Here is a 16,506-nt window from a genome sequence, read left to right on the forward strand (position 1 = left end):
CTTTCTCATTGTAACATAGTAACATAGTACATAAGGATGAAAAAAGACATTTGTCCATCCAGTTCGGCCTGTTGTCCTGCAAGTTGATCCAGAGGAAGGCAAAAAAAACTGTGAGGTAGAAGCCAATTTTCCCCACTTAAGGGGAAAAAAATTCCTTCCCAACTCCAATCAGGCAATCAGAATAAATCCCTGGATCAACGACCCCTCTCTAGTAGCTATAGCCTGTAATATTATTACGCTCCAGAAATACATCCAGGCCCCTCTTGAATTCCTTTAATGTACTCACCATCACCACCTCCGCAGGCAGAGAGTTCCATAGTCTCACTGCTCTTACCGTAAAGAATCCTCTTCTATGTTTGTGTACAAACCTTCTTTCCTCCAGACGCAGAGGATGTCCCCTCGTCACAGTCACAGTCCTGGGGATAAATAGATGATGGGAGAGATCTCTGTACTGACCCATGATATATTTACAGGTGAAACTCGAAAAATTAGAATATTGTGTAAAGTTCATTTATTTCAGTAATGCAACTTAAAAGGTGAAAATAACATATGAGATAGACTCATTACAAGCAAAGCGAGATATTTCAAGCCTTTATTTGTTATAATTTGGATGATTATGCCTTACAGCTTATGAAACCCCAAAGTCTCACTTTTGAGGTTCCCTTTGCTCAGGGGGTATGGATTAATTAGCTGACTAGCGTGTGACACTTCGAGCCTAGAATACTTAACCTTTTCACAAAAATCTAATTTTAAGCTGCATTAATGCAATTCATTTTAATTTGCATTACTGAAATAAATGGACTTTTGCACGATATTCAAATTTTTTTTGTTTCACCTGTACCCATAGTAATTAGATCTCCCCTCAGTCGTCTTTTTTCTAAAGTGAATAACCCTAATGTTAATACTCTTTCAGGGTACTGTAGTCCCCCCATTCCAGTTATTACTTTAGTTGCCCTCCTCTGGACCCTCTCCAGCTCTGCTATGTCTGCCTTGTTTACAGGAGCCCAGAACTGTACACAGTACTCCATGTGTGGTCTGACCAGTGATTTGTAAAGTGGTAGGACTATGTTCTCATCACGGGCATCTATGCCCCTTTTAATGCAACCCATTATCTTATTGGCCTTGGCAGCAGCTGCTTGACACTGGTTTCTACTGCTTAATTTGCTGTTTATTAAAATTCCTAGGTCCTTTTCCATGTCAGTGTTATCGAGTGCATAATTTTACATTTGTCAGTGTTAAACCTCATCTGCCACTTCTCTGCCCAAGCCTCATTGCGATTTTATTTGGGGAGTGAAGTTGGTTTCCAAAATACAATGTGTATCAAAGTCCAGATTTCTTCAAATATGCATACTTCCCGGAAATATAATATTGCAGCAACAAAAAAAAAAAAGGAGCAAAAAATTTATAATAAATGTACATCATGATGTCTACAGGTGACCCCTATGTGAAAGCTTGTGGCTAAGGTTCCTAGTCCACAGTTACAATCCACATTCACCTTGATCAGCCATGATTGTCCATGTCCACCAGTCTATTTATACCTGCCTTAGGCTACTTTCACACTAGCGTTCGGGCGGATCCGTTCTGAACGGATCCGCTCATAATAATGCAGACGGAGGCTCCGTTCAGAACGGATCCGTCTGCATTATTTTTAGCATAGAACAGCTAAGTGTGAAAATAGCCTAGTACGGATCCGTCCAGACTTTCAATGTAAAGTCAATGGGGGACGGATCCGCTTGAAGATTGAGCCACATTGTGGCATCTTCAAACGGATCCGTCCCCATTGACTTACATTGAAAGTCTGGACGGATCCGCACGCCTCCGCACGGCCAGGCGGACACCCGAACGCTGCAAGCAGCGTTCAGCTGTCCGCCTGTCCGTGCGGAGGCGAGCGGAGCGGAGGCTGAACGCCGCCAGACTGATGCAGTCTGAGCGGATCCGCCTCCATTCAGACTGCATCAGGGCTGCGTTCGGGTCCGCTCGTGAGCTCCTTCAAACGGAGCTCACGAGCGGAAACCCGAACGCTAGTGTGAAAGTAGCCTTAGGGTACGGCCACACGGTCAGGTTTCCTGAGGCAGTTTTGGAAGCCAAAATCAGGAGTGGATCTTAAAAGTAGAGAAAGTATACAGGACAGATATCGTTTCTCCTTTTTTTTTAAATCCACTCATGTTATTGGCTGCCAAATCTACATCAAGAAACTTGACCGTGTGGCCGTACCCTAGTTTTTGGCCCTGGCGTCTTTAGCTCAAAACTCCCTCAGAAACTCTGAAAAGAAACCTGTGTGTGACTCCAGCCTAATAAGGTAAAATGGAAGCAAATCACTTAACCATGTTTCTGTCCAGTAAGAGGCTGTATGCCGAGTATATGTTGTCCCCATTAAAGGATGCAACATGTCATGTATTAAAAGGTGGTAATGCAGAATAATATACAGCATACAGTGTAAACCCATAAGCACCACAAAATGGCCCCATATAGTATACATTACAGGTACATCTCAATAAATTAGTATATCATCGAAAAGGTTATTTATTTCCGTAATTGAGTACTGAAACTCATATCATTGTCTGTCTGTTCTTTATGCGCGACCAAACGACTGTACCGATCTTCACCAAATTTGGCACACAGGTACATTAGGTGTCTGGGAACATTTTAGATGTAGGATGTACCGTTCCTGAGATATTTTCACAAAATTAACTGAATTAGCCAATAAAAGCCTACAGGTCTTTTACTCATATCCCAACTGCCATACACACGGTCACATGTCCCTTATCAGCCAATAGAAGCTTGCAGGCCCTTAGTCTCCACATACACATAGTTTTACTCCAGGTTTCCATACAACTGATCGCAGGTTTTTCACTAATATCCAAACTGAGATACACATGATCGCATGATGCCTATGGACCAATGGAAACTCGCAGGTTCTTCAGTTTTGACAGACACACAGTTTTACACGAGTCAGTAATGACAGGGCAGAGACTACCCGCTCCTTCCCTGGTGAAGGAACCAGCGTCTCGCTGAGGCCTAGTAAACAACAAAGGTGGGGGGAATACAAAATACAACAAGCGGAACACTTAACTTCTGAGGATGATGGATAAACAGGACTTCAACTAGAACCACACTCCAGCTCTTCCAAAAACCAAATAAAGCTATCCAGAGCAAGGAGTGATGGGTAAAGTCAGACTAAATAGGGGGAAGTAAAGGTCCCATGATCCACACCTGAACAGGAGGTGTGGACATACCAGCAACACACAGACAAAGTGAAATCAAAAGAGGCTGTCAGATCACTAACGTGCAGATAATCTTTCAGACCTTCTCAAACCTGTCACCGGTGTGACACCAATATAAGTTCACATTTAATTTACCAGGTTTCCATAACACAACCATAAATACACTGTACCTATACTGGACTGCCATACTGAATGTCAGCATTCTTATTAATTGAAACGTTTTTAAACTACTAATGCCTCCAAAAAGGAAAGCTGCAGTTGGACCTAAGACTCCTGCAGCTAAACGCATGGCTGCTGCTCGAGCTAATCAAAACTCTCAACAGACCCAATCCCATCTCCAATCTGAGAAGGCATGTCACAGAAAACAGCCAGCTGCTGAAACTCCCCAGCAGAGCGAAGCCCGTCTCCAATCTGACAAGATATGTCACAGACAACAGCCAGCTGCTGAAACTCCCCAGCAGACCAATGCCCGTCTCCAATCTGCCAAGGTATGTCACAGACAACAGCGAGCTAATGAAAACTTTCAGCAGACCCAATCCCATCTCCAATCTGACAAGGCATGTCACAGACAACAGCCAGCTGCTGAAACTCCCCAGCAGAGCCAAGCCAGTCTCCAATCTGACAAGGTCTGTCACAGACAACAGCCAGCTGCTGAAAATCCCCAGCAGACCCAAGGCCATCTTCATGATGACCAGGTGCGATATTCTAATCAACAAGCTACTGACTGGGCTGATATGTGTTATGCTGCTTTCCATTATAATTCCCAATCCGATCATGCTGGGTTGCTTCATTTTGTCCAAATGAATAAACAATGCAAACACTGTAGTGCATTAAAGTACAAAGGTGAAGGACCAGGAATGTACTGCTCTGGAGGAAAGGTCAGAGTACCCAAATTACCTGATCCACCAGAAGAGCTTATAATGTTGCTTGATGGTTCCTCCCCTCACTCTACCGAGTTTCTTAAACATATCCGGGTATACAACAATGCCTTTCAGATAACCTCATTTGGATGTGGAATATGTGTGCTGGAGCAGGGATACGTGCCCAGCTTCAAGATCCAGGGGCAAGTCTATCACACAATTGGATCCCTTTTGCCATAATTTATTGAAGACAATTTAGAAACATTGTCTTTATGTCTTCAAGTTTTTTTTCTTGGGTGACAGCTCTGCAGAAGTAAATACCCATCACAGAAACAATCCCCTCACTAAGACACATATAGTCTGTATGTTGCACCAGCACAATCCATATGTACGATTGTTTAAGGCTGCCATTGAAAGAATGCCATCACTCAAATACAAAATGGACATTAAAGCTGACAAAGGACCGTGAGGCCAACATCCTGGAACATTCAATGCACCTACTATCAATGATAGATGGGATATCATCCTACACAAGAGAGACAATGTTTTACAAAGGATAAATGGATTTCAAAGGTCCTATGATGCCCTACTGTATCCATTGGTTTTCTGGAATGGGCAGGATGGCTATCGCTTTTACATTCCTCAGATAATAAATTAATCACCATCACAGGATAAGACTGTATAGTGCATGGACTTTTATGCCTCCATGATTATGATTCGCAGCAGTGATCCTGGCATTACAAACTGGCTACTGGCCTTTGGTGACTTGACTCACCAACTGTTGGTCGACGTTTATGCCAAGGTAAATCCGAAAGGCTAACTTATATTGCAACACATCAGGCACAACTGTGTGCAATAAATATATGTACCTCTTGGATGCAATTCGTACTGACAGGAGACCTGACATTGTTGGACGACAAGTCATTCTGCCTTCTTGCTTTATTGGCAGCCCGAGGCACATGCATGAGTATGCCCAAGATTGCATGACATATGTCCGCAAGTATGCTCTGCCACACCATTTCATTACTTTCACATGCAATCCAGATTGGCCAGAAATTAAGACCATGCAATTCCCTAGCCAGGCCAACATTGTGCGACATGACTTTGTTGCACGAGTCTTTCAGCTAAAAGTGAACAAGCCAATGGATTTTCTCACCAAGGGTTGTATTTTTTGGAGAACCCCATTGTTGGTGTTACACAATAGAATAGCAAAAGCGAGGATTGCCAAACTCACATTTTATTGTGGCTTAAGGAAAAGATTCAGCCAAACCAGATTGATTCAATAATTAGTGCTGAAATACCTAACAAATAAGTGGATCCTGCACTCTTCCAAACGATCATCAGGCACATGATTCATGACCCCTGTGGAGTAGGTTACCCAAATCCAGGCTGTGTGAAGCAGGGTAAATGCAAAAAGAGATAACCAAGGCAGCTTTTATCTGAAACGCAGTCCGATGGTGATGGCTACCCATTGTACCGGCGTAGAAAGCCTGGCGAAGGTGGTTTTACATTCATCAAAAGGGTCAAAATGCACATGGCCAGTGTTGAAATTGACAACAGGTTCATTCTCGCATATTCACCACTTTTGTGTAAGGTATTTCATGCTCACATTAATGTGGAGTTCTGCAGTTCCATCTCAGCTATAAAGTACAAACACAAGGGTTCTGATCAATCGATTTTTGCAATTACAAAGGATGAAACTGTTGCTAATGACGTTCAACAGTATCAACATGGCCGCTACATAAGTAGCAACGAATCTGTCTGGTGAATTCTCGGATTTCACATTCAGAAGAGACATCCGATGGTTCAGCATCTCTCTGTTCACTTGGAAAATCGCCAGAGAGTGTATTTTACTACTGACAATGCACAAAAAGCTCAGAATCCACCTAGAACAACTCTGACTGCATTATTTTTTAACTGTGTCAGAGAGACGAATTTGGAAGGACGCTGCTTTATGTTGAGGTTCCTGCTGACTACACGTGGACTACTGCAAAAACATGGCAATCTCGCAAACAAGGCACTCGCATTCCAGGTCAAGATGTTGTTACTAATGAGTCTACACCAATGATGGCAAACCTTTTAAAGGCCGAGTGCCCAAACTGCAACCCAAAACCCACTTATTTATTGCAAAGTGCCAACAAAGCAATTTAACCTGAATACTATAGTCTAATATAGCATATCCTCTATTTACTTTATTATTTAGCTATAATAGCCTGCCTACATTCAGTGCGCTGCCTGTGCTGTTCATAGTGCGCCTGCGCTGATGAATGGCAGGAAAAGTCTAAGGCATATTGTACACCATAGACTTTTTCCAGAGTGCGGGTGCCCACAGAGAGGGCTCTGAGTGCCGCCTCTGGCACCCGTGCCATAGGTTCGCCATCACTGGTCTACACTGTTCATCCTAACTTTGAAGAATGCTTTTACTTCGTATGTTGTTCAAAGTCCAATATCCTTTGAAGCACTCCTGATGGTCAATGCTGCACTTTGTACCTCATGCAAAGAAGCATGTTTGAGACTTGGCTTACTTTGATAATGACCAACAATGGCAAGATTGCCTTCAGGAGGCAGTGATAATAACAATCACCTGTCAAAATCAGAGAGCTGTTTGCGATCATTCTCACATGCTGCCATCCTTCCAAACCTCAGTAGCTCTGGGAACAATACAAACAACAAATGGCTGAAGATGTCCTGCACCTTGCCCAGAAACAAGAAAATTATAATTCACTGCATTTGACTCCTCTAATTGAGAATCAGGCGCTGTTTTTTGGGGGGGAGGCAAATTCTTTCAAATGACTGGTTTATGTTTGTCACAGTTTCACTTGCAATCACCACATTGACATGGTCATCAACAAGTGAGCTATGAGTTCCTCAGAGAAACCGCTTATGATCTTAGCCAACTAAAACAATATGTTGCTACAAATGAGCCCATGCTTGACAATGTGCCAGAACAAAAGAACATTTATGAAACTCTTCTTCAAGATATTCAAAGAAACACCGGAGGAATCTACTTCCTGGATGCTCCTGGAGGAACAGGTAAAATGTTTCTCATTAATCTGCTTCTTGCCAAAGTACAAAGTGCTGATGACATTGCTCTTGCAACTGCTTCATCTGGCATAGCTGCCACTTTGCTGAATGGTGGCAGGACTGCACACTCCACTTTTAAGTTGCTACTTGATTTGACCAGGGAGGAAGCACCTGTTTGCAATTTGAATGCAGAATCAGCCATTGGCGATGTTCTCAGAAGAGGCAAATTTATTGTCTGGGATGAATGCACCATGGCACACAAGCATGGCTTACAAGCAGTCAACAAAACACTTCAGGACTGCAGACAAAATATGAAACTGATGGGAGGAGTATTGCTTTTACTGGCTGGAGACTTTAGGCAGACATTGCCAATCGTGCAAAGAGGCACGGTAGCTAATGAGCTGAATGCTTCCCTGATAGCTTAACCATTTTGGCGTTTTGTTAAGAGGCTTACACTCAGTACAGACATGTGTGCCCTTACTTCTGGCCACAATACTGCACAGCAATTTGCGCAAATGTTGCTACAGCTTGGAAGCGGCTGACTCAATGATGCACGTGGAAATGTGTCTTTTTCTGCTGAATTATGCAACATTGTTCCGTTACTTGCTGACTTTAAAAAGACCAATGTATTTCCTGGCATTGCTCAGATATTTGCACAAAGGAGGGAGGTTTACTATCCTTGGCTTTGTGAATGGGCAATTTTGGCTCCCAGGAGCAATGCAGTGAATGTTATTCATGCTGAAATCTTGAGGGACATACCAGGACAAATTTTCACATACACTGCTGTTGACACAACTATAGATCTTGAGGACAGCATAGAATACCCTGTTGAGTTTTTGAATTCCTTAGAACCAACTGGAATGCCGCCATATCGCTTGGAATTGAAAGTTGGAGCTCCAATAATACTGTTAAGAAATGTTGATGCACCACGACTTTGCAATGGAACCCGACTGTGTCAAACAATGCACGCCTCATGTGATAGAGGCTACAACACTGGCTGGCTGCTCTCAGAATGAAGATCTCTTTCTTCCTCGCATCCCTCTAATCCACAATGACAAGCATTCACCATTGCATTTTAAAAGACTACAGTTTCCTGTTCAACTTTCTTTTGGAATGACAAATAACAAGGCACAAGGTCAGTCCCTGAAAATTGCTGGTGTCAATTGCTTGGAACTACCATAATTCTCTCATGGACAACTATATGTTGCCTGCTCCAGAGTTGGCTCAGGCAGAAACCTTTACATACTTGCACCGGAGAACAAGACAGCAAATGTAGTTTACCCAAGAGTGCTGTCTTAGATTTCTACGACATTAGAATGTTTTCTACCTTTTTGTTTTCCACTGTTACACACTTATCGGCATTGTTGAAATGTTTCATTTGTTTCCTGTATGATTAAATAAATATATAATATATTTATTACTACTATTATGTAGTAAAAGGTTTACTTTAAGGAAAATGATGTCCTCAAACCAGTAGCCAATTTTTTAACCACACACACAAACAACATACAAAATAAACTAGTGCAAAACTGGGCAATTCTTATGGGACCACTACACAAGCAAAAAATGAAATATACCCGTGTGAAGCCGGGTCCTTCTGCTAGTATTCTATAGATTCATTACACACCGTGATCCATTTCAAGTGTTTCTTTCTTTTAATGTTGATGATTATGGCTTACAGCTAATGAAAACCCAAAAGTCAGTATCTCAGAAAATTTGACTATCGTATAAGACCAATTCAAAAAATGATTTTTAATAGAAATGTTGGCCTACTGAAAGGTATGTACAGTTTATCCACTCGAAACTTGGTTAGCTAGTTTTTTAGATGGTAGATTTTATTGCTACCATTTTGGAGTGTGTATGATATTTCCATCGCTTTTTGTTCAATTTTAATTTTTGGGGAAAGTGACGCTATGAAAAAGCAATGAATTGGCCATTTTGATTTTTTTTTTCCCATTAGAGTGTTCACCTGGGATAAATACGGTTATATTTTAATAGTATTTTGGGACACAGCAATGCCTATGATCTTGACATTTTATTTATTTTTTTGTTATTATGGAAAGAGTAGTTGAATTTTTTTTATATTTATATATATATATATATATATATATATATGGAACTTGAGTATGCTATCTCATCTCTCTTACACTGCAATGAATTACCAGTGCAGTGTATGGGAGATTTATGTTACGTTACTATGGAATTCTGCACCTGCAGGCCTCCTTAGGAACTACAGCCATAATAGCCTGGGTTCCTTCATAGAGACTAGACTATTACAGAGAATGAATGGCTTGCACGATCTCCGTGCTGGAAAGCCGCTCAGGTGCTCCCTGGTAAGGCCGCCTCAGAGGCTTTGGTCACAATTGAACAATTGACCACTGCATCTGGAGGGTTAAATGCCTGTGATCAGCGTTATATCCGATCCCAGACATTAGCTTCAGGTCTCTGGTGTGTGAAGTCTCAGAAACTCGTGGCTATAGCACCTGCTTCACCCTGGAGCAGACGGCATCTTTAAACACCCAACCAACACCATACATGTACTGTGCTGGTCGGGAAGGGGTTATAGGGAACCTGCCAGCATGAAAACATAGTGTAATCTGCCCACGGCATGTTACAGAGCAGGAGGAGATGAGCAAATCCATATATAATTGTATGATAATAGATTTAGCATAACCTGTTTTTCATTCATTCTGGGCTTTGAAGTCAAGGAGGCGGTCCTATCAATGATTGACAGCTATCTATGTATGCACACACATAGAAAGCTGTCTATCCCTGATCACAGAGTATAATCAATCATTCCCAACTAAGCTGCCCCTGCTCTGTAAACTCATGTCTGCAGCTCAGACAGCATGTTCATTGTGACAAGTTCCCTTTGATATGACCTAGCACACGAGATCTTAAAGGGGTTGTCCGAGTTATGAAAAAAAATATATATTGCACTGTTAATTTGATGGTCAGCAATATGTACATAAGCTAAGCAAGTTTTAGGCAAAAAAGTATATTTCCTAATTTCCCTGTATTCTGGCCCTTTGTTTACCTGCAGTAACAACAATCTTTGAGGTTTTCCTCATGAATATTTGTGCCACCCCCCTGCTCTGCAAAGGGAGTGAATAAAAGTGCTGCCCTGAGGGAAATGTCTGAATGCTGGGATAATCAACAGCATGTTGTATGTGTAGGACTACAAGTCCCAGCTGTACAATGACACTGCTGATACACACAGGATCTTCCCCCTACCTTTTCTTGTGCAATGCTCAGTAGAACTTCTCCAGTCTGTCAGCTCTGTGTCTGCAGGATGAGGAGGGCAGATCCTGTGTCTCTTCATTGCCCGCAGCGGCTCAGCAAAGCTTCCAGCCCTGAGTCTGTGCTGTTGATGTTAAAAGGGGTTAATCTTTCATGAAGAATCCAGTGGGAGGGAGATACAGGGCAGACAGCAGCAGATGGCAGTGCAGCAGGGATGGCTAGAACACTGACGTCCTGTGCACAGACCTGCTCCTCAGACTTGTGTACGAGACCTCATCAGAGCAGGGAGAGAGGCTGACATCACTGGTCATGTTAGATCTGGCATCATAGGTCAGTGAAATCTGAGAAAGGAGCCACTGCAGATGAAGGAAGTGCATTGTAAACCTCTTGTATTTGGTTAGTTAGAAACATAATAACTCAGACAACCCCTTTAAAGAGGATTTACACTCCAGGATTGATGGGGGTCCAATACCCAGCACCCCCCGAAGCTGCAGGTGCAGGAATCAGTATAGCAATACATAGGAAGACTTTTTATTATTATGTTATTAGTTCTGGCGACTGTCACAAATAGCTGATCTGTGGTGTCAGACCCCCACCCAATTTAATGTTGATGACATATCTGGAGGGTAGGTCATCAGTATCTCAAATATGGAAACCCTCTTTAAAGAGGACCTTTCATCGGTCCTAACATTACCATTTAAATAGCTGGCAGGGTAGGGCATACTGATGGCATCTTATATTATTTTTCCTAAGCGCTGTTCCGTTCCCCCAGCTGTGCCCCCCCATACTGGTTCCCCATCTGGTGTGTAAATCCATACCATCGGTACAGGGAGGAGGAGACGACCATGTTTCTCAAGGGAGAAACATGTGTCACAGCCAGAGCGTCACAGCCATGGAGAAGGAGACGCCCCCTGAGAAACACGGCCATCTCCTCCTCCCTTTACTGATGGTATGGATTTACATACCAGAAGGGAGGGCACAGCAGGGGAGCAGAGCAGCGCATAGAAAAAATTGTAAGCGATATCACATGATTGAATCGAGTAATTCGACACAAAACATCCCTGATGCAAATTTTTTGCATCGAGGATTCGTTTGTCATGTAATCATGGAGCGGGAGTGAAGTGCTTGCTATTATTTACAGCTCCGTGGTCACCGGCCTGCACTGCACTGGATTCTGACACATCGCCTGGTCATAGTGTACGTAAGGGCGCACTATGACCCGACGCTGTGTAACGTCCGGATCCAGTGCAGCGCGCGGAGAAGAAGGATGAGCTGTGGAGCGGCGCCCCTACAGGAGAGGTAAGTATTTTATTTCACTGGCACTGGCAACATGGCATTGAAGGGGGACAGCTGGCAATGGATGGCATGGAGGGGCAAATGCGAGTGGGGGACATGGAGGGGCTGACTGATGGCAGTGGGAGACATGGAGGGGCTGATCTGATGGCACTGGGGGAGTGGGGACATGGAGTGGCTGATCTGATGGGACAGGGGGACATGGAGGGGCTGATCTGACGGCACTGGGGGAGTCGGGGGACATGGAGGGGCTGATCTGATGGCACTGGGGGAGTGGGGGGACATGGAGGGGCTGATCTGATGGCACTGGGGGAGTGGGGACATGGAGTGGCTGATCTGATGGGACAGGGGGACATGGAGGGGCTGATCTGACGGCACTGGGGGAGTCGGGGGACATGGAGGGGCTGATCTGATGGCACTGGGGGAGTGGGGGGACATGGAGGGGCTGATCTGATGGCACTGGGGGACATAGAGAGGATGATCTGATGGCACTGGAGGACATGGAGGGGCTGATCTGATTGCACTGGGGGACATCGAGGGGCTGATCTTATGGCACTGGGGACATGGAGGGGCTGATGGCACTGGGGGACATGGAGGGGCTGATCTGATGGCACTGGGGGAGTGGGGGGACATGGAGGGGCTGATCTGATGGCACTGGGGGGAGTGGGGAGACATGGAGGGGCTGATCTGATGGCACTGGGGGACATGGAGGGGCTGATCTGATGGCACTGGGGGACATGGGGGGGCTGATCTGATGGCACTGGTGGACATGGAGGGGCTGATCTGATGGCACTGGGGACATGGGGGGGCTGATCTGATGGCACTGGGGGACATGGGGTGGCTGATCTGATGGCACTGGGGGACATGGGGGGGCTGATCTGATGGCACTGGGGGACATGGGGAGGCTGATCTGATGGCACTGGGGGACATGGGGGGGCTGATCTGATGGCACTGGGGGACAGGGGGGCTGATCTGATGGCACTGGGGGACATGGAGGGGCTGATCTCATGGCACTGGGGGACATGGAGGGGCTGATTTGATGGCACTGGGGGACATGGAGGGGCCATTTTGATGGCATCGGGGGAGTAGAGGACATGGAGGGGCTGATCTGATGGCACTGGGGGAGGAAGGGACATGGCAATGGAGGTTCTGATGGCACCGGGGAGATTGGAGCTGAAGGCACTGGGGGAACGGAGCTGATGGCACTGGGGTGGGGGGGGGGATCCGATGGCACTGGGGGAACTGATGCACTTGGGCTGATCGCACGGGGGGGGGGGGACGAAGTGTGTTGGGGACTGATGGTAAGGGGTCTGACAAGTTTTTATAAAGGAAAACAGTCTATTAATACATTTTTTCTTATTAGATTACTCGATTAATCGTAAAAAATTATCGATAGAATACTCGATTACTGAAATAATCGTTTACTGCAGCCCTACATGCCATCAGTATGCCCTACCCTGCCAGCTATTTAGATGGTGATGCCAGGACCGGTGAAAGGTCCTCTTTAACCAGGTAGTCGCAGCATTTCATTCAGCAGGTGATGACAGGTGCAGGTAGACATAACTGCGTCCGAGAATACTGCTCTGTGAAAAAATGTATGAATCGTGTATGCTCTGGATGTCAGTGAATGAGAACTGCTGACCCCTGCCATGTAACTCCTACATGCAAATCAGTGCAACAACATAGGTAGTAAATATCTTGACTTTTTATTATTTTATTATCCACATATACAGGAAAACACCATCATTATCACGTCATTGTTCATCAAGAACAGTCATCCTCCAGACATTGTCTGCTTTATGTGGTGGAACCATTGTCTCTATAGAAAATGCTAATTTTTTCCACTTGACAATTGACAGCATCTGTTTTTCTCTTCCACATGGCACATGTCAGCATTGATGCTGCAATTTCCTCCTTCTTTCCCTTATGTTTTTCTTATGTTCTGAGTAGTACATAATGTCCTCTTTGATTAATAAATATGTTTTCTTCCTGAAATGTAGACAGGGGTGGACTGGGAGCTTAAAGTGGCCCTGGAAAAAAAAAATTAAAAGTGGCTCCATGATGTAGGGACAAGAGAAGTGTAAAGGGCCAGCAATACCATATTGTAGCGCAAAATACCACCCTAGCAGAACCAAATACCACAGTACAGCACAAAATACCTCCCCAGCAGAACGACTTAAATTACAAAAATACGTGGTCTCAAAAGGCAGGAAATGCTCAACCCCAAATTCAGTTGTGCATTTATGCCCGGGGGAGCAGATACTGTGCTTGTGGTCTGTTGCTAAGGGCTAAGCAAAAAATGCATACAGTGGAGGATGCCAGCAGCAGACCACAAGTGCCACAGAGACATTCTTCACCAGATGGTAAAATGTGTGGATGTGGAACGATATATGGAATAAATAGTTATAAGAATAGGTGCACTACTGTGGTGGATGCAAACAGTAACATCTGACTAAACCCTCACACTGATGTTAAAAATGAGATTTTAGCCAATATATCCTTAATATATATTAAGGACACACCTGAGCCCGTGCACCACGCCAAGGTTTCTTCAGTGGCACAGGACCTAACGATAAACCTACCTCTACCGTATGGGTAGTACCAGGATCCAGTGGGCAAAATAACAGCAGCGTAAGGTCCGACTCACAGCACAGCTCCCAGTTCCCTCCAGTGTGACAAAAATACGTGGCAAAAAAAAATTCAACACCCCCCCCCCCCATCCCGAGCATAAATGCACAACTACATTTGGGGTTAAGCATTTCCTACCTTTTGAAAGCACATATTTTTGTCATTTAAACCATATAGTTGGAGGTTTATAAACACCAATCGAAATGTGCCTTGATTACCATCCATTAGCAGCATTTAGGTGCACCTGTGAGGCCTGCAACATATCAGCCAGCCATAGGTGGGACTCTAAGCCTCCTCCCATTGTATGTGTGGTTAGTCACACTGGAGGGAACTGGCAGCTGTTTGCTGTAAGTCGGACCTTACGCTGCTGTAATTTGCCAACTGACTCCTGGTCCTACCCATACGGTACAGGTAGGTTTAGCGTTAGGTCCCGTGCCACTTGAGAAACCTTGGCGTGGTGCGCGGGCTCAGGCCTATCTGATCGTTATGTCAGCAGCTGGAGTCCATGAGGAGGGCCCAGGTGCGCCCTGTGTACCCGTCCACTGAGAAATTTTCCTGTAGGGTCTATGGCCAGTCTGCCCCTGAATACAGAAGTCGTATATACCTGACTTCCATTTGATATTTTTTCCTGCAAAAATCCACACGTGGATCGATGCTTTTTATGAGCTGATCACACAAGTTCATTTATAGTCTTTTATGTCTTTAATAGAATAATCCATTGTTTGTTATGTGAAAAGATCACAGCAAAGTGCAGGACCATTCATTATGTTAGAGGCGAGCACAGGCATCATAACAAAACGCCTTTGAAGGTGAAACTTCAGTTGAATTGAATAGAAAGCCACTGTAAATTGAAGAGCTTTAATGCCACTTTCTTCCAGCCTTGTGCTGTAGAGCATGTCTGTCTTTAATATGTATTTTCACCCTTCTAGCAGGCGCCACCTCCCTCTTCCCATATTAATGGTTGTCCGTCTCGCTTCTTTTCCAGAGAATATGAACTGTCATATCTATCACTGAGAGCGTGCATTGGGCTGTGGACGGCCTTCCTCTGCATTGTCCTGGTGGCCACTGATGCCAGCTCTTTGGTTTGTTACATTACGCGTTTTACAGAAGAAGCATTTGCCTCACTGATTTGTATTATTTTTATCTATGAAGCCATAGAGAAGCTGATACATCTGGGGGAGACATATCCTGTTCACATGCACAGTCAACTGGACAAGCTAACTCTTTATTAGTAAGTTTTCTCCCAATGTATGTATCTCATGTTAGGGTCCATTCACACGTCTGTAAGCGTTTTGCGGATCTGCAAAACACGGACACCGGCAATGTGCGTTCCGCATTTTGTGGACCGCACATCGCCGGCACTATTATAGAAAATGCCTTTTCTTGTCTGCAGTTGCGGACAAGAATAGGACATGTTCTATTTTTTTTCGGGAACTGGAATTGCGGATCCGGAAATGCAGATGCAGACAGCACATGGCATCCGTCCTGGCCCCAATAAAAATGAATTGGTCCGCAAAAGCCGGAAAAAAATTGCAGATGTGTGAATGGACCCTAAGGGGTAGGAAAAAGGAGACACAGACAGAATTGTCCACTGCAAGCTCCTCACAGATAACATTTTTTTAAATTAATTACCATTCAGTCTGTTTTTTGTTTTTTATAAATTATAAAACTTTTGCTGTACGCTACATCCGTCAGGAGAAGCTAATGTGTCTTGATATATACAGCTAGTAATGAACTGCATGGGAGCAATTTGTATACATCGAGCTCCCACTATTGGCTGATTCACTCCATGACACGACCCCTCATCAGTCACTAGTCCTGCCCCTGAGGTACCTATGCCACTCTAAGTGAGGCTTTAGGACATGGATGTCAAACTTATGGCCCTCCAGATGTTGCAAAACTACAACTCCCATCATTCCCTAATAGCTGTAGTATGCCCAGGCATGATGGGAGTTGTAGTTTTGCAACAGCTGGAGGGCCACGAGTTTGACATCCCTGCTTTAGGAGGATTATGATTTAAGGGGGACAAATTAGAATATAGCGTCATTTTAAAATGCATATTGTGTCCGCAAATTTGGGAGATACGTAAAGTGGTTCTCCTAATGGTGTGTGGCCTACAAACATGTCTTCTTTTAAGATGGAATGTGTGAAAGATATCATAAAAGTATATATTGGGGTGCACCTTTTACAAAGGAGATGTTTGGGCTCTTGGTATACGGACTGATCTCCTCTGCACA

At 44.3% G+C, this 16,506-nt stretch overlaps 1 protein-coding gene across 1 annotated transcript in view; it reads left to right on the forward strand.

Moving 5' to 3' along the window:
* The window catches only part of LOC122931114 (electroneutral sodium bicarbonate exchanger 1), a 287,005-nt gene that overhangs the window by 223,071 nt on the left and 47,428 nt on the right, over positions 1 to 16,506 (forward strand). The window contains exon 14 of the mRNA XM_044285063.1: positions 15,255 to 15,500. Coding sequence (XP_044140998.1) covers positions 15,255 to 15,500 — 246 coding nt within the window. The remainder of the gene's footprint in view (positions 1 to 15,254; positions 15,501 to 16,506) is intronic.

This window comes from Bufo gargarizans, chromosome 3 (genome assembly GCF_014858855.1).
Source record: "Bufo gargarizans isolate SCDJY-AF-19 chromosome 3, ASM1485885v1, whole genome shotgun sequence".
NCBI lineage: Eukaryota > Metazoa > Chordata > Amphibia > Anura > Bufonidae > Bufo > Bufo gargarizans.